The sequence below is a fragment of the Cryptomeria japonica genome, chromosome 8, assembly GCF_030272615.1.
Source record: "Cryptomeria japonica chromosome 8, Sugi_1.0, whole genome shotgun sequence".
NCBI lineage: Eukaryota > Viridiplantae > Streptophyta > Pinopsida > Cupressales > Cupressaceae > Cryptomeria > Cryptomeria japonica.
The window spans coordinates 104,251,622-104,257,567 of NC_081412.1; the positions used below are offsets into that span (position 1 = coordinate 104,251,622).

A 5,946-nucleotide genomic window follows, 5' to 3' on the forward strand; every position below is an offset into this window, starting at 1 on the left:
CATAATTTAAAAATAGTATATGTTTGGTTATGAATTGTGGAAAAAATTTTACTTATTATCATTTGACTGATTATTGCTACTCTCACTTAGTTATCAAATAAGAGTTGATTATGATAAATGAATTTTATGAACAAAAGACTAAACACAGTCTAATTACTTTGATTACCCTACTATCAATATGAAATTGAAATATTTCTTAAGGTTGCCAAAATGAGATAGTTTTCCTAAGGTTGTCAAAATGAAACAGTTTTCTTGTATTGAATTATCTTTTTCTCTAAAATGTTACTAATATCATAATTTCTCCTAAGTAAATTATAGAGTACTTTCTATTGATAGGCTAGCCATATGATAGTGTTAGCCATATGATAGTGTTATTGCAGAAACCCTATTATAGGCATATGATCAATAGGGTCTTATGAAGTTTATTATTATATGGTGCTAATAATTACATTATGAAAAAGTTTACAATGGCATGCTGTTCTTTGAAGAACTTCATTTAGTGCTACAAAGTATTAAGAACCAAACTCCCTCAACGGCCGCAGTTTTCTTGGGCAATACCAATTCGAGAACCTGGTACATCATACACGATCCTTAACTTGTGTTGCTGAGTATTCCCAAACACGGAAAACCCACTTCCTGCAGAAGTGAAAGCAAAACATACATCGGACCATTCTTGTTTCTCATCCACAGTAATCAAAACATTCTCCTGGGGAATATCCAAGAACAACTTTCCTTGACAATGCAAAACAACTCTCGGAGCCACGACATTTTCACCAGATGGAATTCGATAGCAGGTATCAAGAATCCTGAAGGGCTCAATCCTGGTTAATTTCATCTGGCGACGAAAAGAATCACGGACTTGACTGTAAAAAGGCTTGACCAATCGAGTAAACGCAGTTCCCGAGTCTATAAGCATGCCCAATCCTGTTGGAGTGGACTGTGAATATTCCGGAGGCATGAGGAAGTGGTCATTACCGACTCTAATTGCAACTAAGCCCACGAAATAAGAGAATTGATAGTTTTGTAGCAGTCGCGTGAAGCTCAAACCCTGTGTGGAACTCAGGATTCCTTTCCCCGGGCTGAGAGTCCCTGAAAAAACCTTCGAGTCTATGCTAGGAAGACAATATGAAAATACCTTCCCAAACATAGACTCAGTCTGAGAAAGAAAGGAAAGTTCTGAACCACTTCCTAAACCGATCACACCGGGTGCATCTTCTAAAATTCCTCTCCGAACAGTACTGCACCCAAAAATGAAACTGGAAAGATAAAAATTTCCTTCCATGGTGAGTTCATCGGAGGACAAGAGAGCGTCCGTCTTGGATTCATCCGCATACTTATCCGCATAAGTTATACTGAACGTACATATATCATCTCCCGTACTGCAGATTGCATCCGTTTGCAGACACTGATCAGAAACACAGGGCATTTGCTTGAATGTAGATGACTTTTGGGACTCAAAAAGCTGTGGGGTTTTGCAATTGTTGCAAGATTTGCATGGGATCCATGCAACAATTTCTACCGTATCCACTATGGCGTACATGTTCTGAGCGGGAGTGCCAAAGCCCAGTTTAATTATGTACTTTCCATTCAACGTGGCCGCTCCTGAAGCCAATGGAACGTGGGTCTGATTAGGGTTTTCCTTTCGCTGAAATAATGCTTGTTGGCGATGGGTGTCGCTCTTCGGCCACTCTGTTATGCGGCTCGATCATTGTGGAATCGGAAAGACGGAATGGAGAAGCATCACTATGAATGTTGATCAGAGGATAAGTTATGACCCCGGCATTTGTCGTGGATATGTTTGAGCCCACTTCCTCTTTGAAGGATTGCAGTAACTCTGCTGAGGATGAGGACCAGCAAGATAACGATAGTAATGCCAATGACAGAAGGGCAAGCAGTGCCATGGCTTAAAAAAATCCTCACTTCCTTTTTCAGTGCTGTTAGAGAAGGGCGATAAACTGCCTTCTCATACAATGAGGAAGTAACGGTGGAGGGCTCTTGACCCAGAATATGAGTATATATAAGGACCGTACTTCTGCATGCAATACCGTCATTTTTAATAGGTTATCTAATACCAGTAAAGAAATAAATTGCTTGACAACTAAAGTAAACATTATTATGTGATGAGGTGTTTTTCAGTTCATTATGCGAAGAACCCGTGTACATGGAAACCCAAAAATAGTACATAACTGTAAAAACAATATTTATTTTCCTTCTTCTGTTACAATAGTGAACAAAACTGACTACAAGGAAAGAACACATACATCTATCTTTATTAATGATAGTTGATGTTTTTTTTATATTTGATTAAAAAAAATATTTAAAAATTTATGGTCTTTATATTTTATTTTATGTTGACTATGCCTTCATATAAAATAAGTATCAATAACAATTATAATAAATTAACAAATGGGGTTAATCTCATAGTGTGTTGGTTATGTGGTAGTGGTGTTGTTATTTTATACTCTAGATGTATCTCCGTGATCTAATCTAGCACCCAACCTACCTTACCCTAGACTTACTTACTACCAATGTGGTAGTGGTGTAGTTGTGCCCACCAAGATTCAAACCTTGCTAGGCATGTGTTGGTTATGTGGTAATGATGTTGTTATGCCCACTAAGATTCAAACCTCTCTAGACCATTGCAATTGCAAACTTGTACCTTACTCATCCATTCGTAACTCCTAGCTTTGAATTAAAAAATTATCTTTTTATAATTATAATAAATTAAAAAATAATAAAATAAAAGTATACTATCATTCTATTAGAAAATGAAATCAAGATTTAAGATAAAGATTTTATAAAATTAATGTTAGATGTATTAAAATATATAAATTATTTTTTCTAGCCTTTATTCTCATGAAATTAATGTTAAATATAGTTATCTTTATTTTAAAAATTACCTTTAAATTTTTTTATTCAAATTTTTAATATTCTTATTTTTTTATTATTTTTACAAATATTTTGAAATAGAATATTTAAAGGAAAGGAAAAAAAAATATTTAATTAATTGTTTTAAAATTATAATGAATTAAACATTTAAATAAAAATATTAATGGTGTGGGGGCCTTGGTTTGATTCACTATAGAATCTTGTTGTGAGAAATAGGTCATGACGTTTAGTCTCCCTCCCCACGCCATTGTACTAGAGGGTGTATCGTACCAACGTCATTGACCAAGTGTAAGAAAATTTACTAAGCACATTGCACTTTATAAGGGGACTACTTGATTATAAATATTACTAGAAAATTGTGAAGGATAACATGAAGAAAAATGAGAATATGAAACCCATTGGAATGACAATTTTAACAAAATTTAATTTCATGGAGTTCTAAGTGTACTATGGAAAACTTTCTAAAAGGTTTCTTGTAGTGTCGAGCCTCCAATGACATCATATCTAATTAGCTATTTTTATGCTAGGTGAGTCCTCTTTAGAGAACTAAGGTAGACTAAAACTTTGAATTTATAATGCTAAGAAAAGGTCTCTTAAAAGGTTAAAGAGCTAAAAAGTGATGAAGTTCAATGAAAAAGTATGTAAATATGATACCACATAGAACTATCTTTCTTCTAATTGGTTAGGAAGGTCCTCTACTAAAGCTTCTTTGTTGTCATCCAATTCAAAAAAGAGAAGAAGCACCCTATCATTAAATTAAAATTTAAAAATGGTGGTTGAGTGCCTTGTATAAACACCCTACACCAGTTTTTTAAGATAGGTTTTATTCCATTGATTTATTTTTCTATCTTCTTGTATTCATACAAGGCAAGGTACTAATTTTTATTTTCCTAAATATTATCATAAATTTAGTTACATCTTTAAATTGTTTACTATAAAGGGACATTGTTGTGTTTGCAAAATTTTCTATGATTATTGCATATTTGATCTACTTCCCTAACTCCTAGATGATCTCAGAAAAGTCTATAACTTTTATAAAAATATGATGTGCAATTCAATATGAATATGGACCAAAATGAGACCTAAATGCATGGTATATTCACACATCATTTCCTCACAATGAGTGAAATGGCTAGAAAATATTATTAAATAGAATTTTGTGAAAACTTGACCTTGAAACAAATCTAAGTTGGCTCACATTTTTTTATATCTAGTCATTTTATTGTTTCCAACAAACTAGATAATTTTGTTGGCTCAAATAATTTTCTTAAGTTGCTTCCTTATCTTGGAGGAACTGGTAAAAGTTCCCATAACAACCTTTTTCATTATGCCAAAAGTAATCCTGATGAGAGACGTGACTGCATTTTCCAAGTCCTTATTTTTTTTCTTTTTAGCCATTCCATCCAATCTAGTCTCCACCATATTCAATCTCATATAAATCCCCACCATATCAGCTACCATGCTTACTTTTTCCTCTATGAGATTGCGGTTGTCTCCCAGTTCATCATCTTTGTCTAGGGTTTGTTCCATTCCCTCATTCTCAAGCTCCATAATTTTTGACTCATTATCATCGTCTTCATTTTTTGAGATTTCCTTTTGAGATCCAAAAACCTCCTAATTGTCATCTTCCTCTATCCCAGCCTCATCATGATCAAAACCTTGTTTTAAATTAGTGAGAATAACATAAAATATGTTGTTTAGATATAGTCATGGTGTGATAGTTTAAATATAATATTATTGTTCTTGCCACCAAGATTCAAACTTCATTAGTGAATATGGATTTCTCAAACATCAAAAGTTTTGCAACACTGTAAAGTTATCTTCACCCACTCGAAAGAAACGTTCCTTCACGTTTGCCTAAAAAAATTTAATTTAAAATATGGGAAGAAGACTACTTTACACAATTCTTTTATGAAGAGCAACGTCCTTTGGGATAAAAACCCATCGTTCGATGGCTTCAAGACAACATAAGCCTCAAAAAGATCGCTCTCCCTCACTGCTGAATCAAATCCGCTCAACAAATCCATTTGCGGTCAAGTCGAGCAATGAAATCTGCCAAGAAGAACACGAACTTCATGCAAGAAGGGGAAGTAAGCAAAAGACTGGGCTACTGGAACCTAACAAAAAGCGTAACTCCGGAGCAAATCGAGGAATTCTGGACAAGAGTAGAACACAACCGTTTGTACCACAGGCCATACAGACAGAAACGCTTTCCCCCACACCTCATACAATACCTCGACAATCTAACCAACCTAGGCTGGTTCGACGTCTCGGCAGACCAGTCAGAAGACATCTCAAAAGACATAATGATTGAAATGGAGTGTCCCGACCTCTACGAAGAGTTCCGCCACATGTTACACTGCTTGAGGGAGAAAGACTTCCCAGATGCCTGCATGATACTCAAACCAGAGCACATAATGACCATCGAATCAGATGAGCCCAAGAAAGTTTTGCCTCGCGTCATTCCTTATTTACTCGTTGACAAATCCCCCATACCACCAGACCCATCTGGTTTCCCTGAAATACAAGGTGGTCTTAATCAAATTACTGCTCTTGCAAGACAAGAAGCCGTTTGGAACACCCGGGCTCGTGAGTACTGGGAAACAAGTACCCCTAGACGTTCTCGCTCACTTTCTACCAAGCAATCTAGCCCTAATTCGGTTGCTAGTGTAAATAAGAGGTCTGTAATTCCATCATACAAGGCAATTAGTGGGCCACAGAGAAGGACCCATTGCATGAATTCTACTGCTTCTGCTATTCCAATGATGAAAACAATTAGTGGACCACAGAAAAGGTCCTATTCCACAGCTTCGAGTGCTTCTGTTATTCCAATGAAGAAAACAAATTGTGGGCCGCCGAGAAGATCTTATTCGAATGCATCGACTCCCTCAGTTAACATGAAGAGAACTGGTTATGCTATTTCATCTGCTCAGCCGCTAAAACGAGTTGCTTCAACTGGTGTTTCCAAGGCTTCCCCTGCTGTCAAGAAGCAGTCTTCTTCCGGGGCTTCAATGGGTCTGACTACTTCGGCGAATTCCATTACCTCTACTGCCTCAA

General features: G+C 36.0%; 1 protein-coding gene across 1 annotated transcript; it reads right to left on the bottom strand.

Annotated features, from left to right (window-relative positions):
* Positions 1–529: 529 nt before the first annotated feature.
* Positions 530–1,540, bottom strand: LOC131062428 (aspartyl protease AED3-like). Its single transcript, XM_057996089.2, has one exon. It carries the CDS (start codon positions 1,538–1,540, stop codon positions 530–532), a length of 1,011 nt encoding a protein of 336 aa, XP_057852072.2.
* Positions 1,541–5,946: the final 4,406 nt, after the last annotated feature.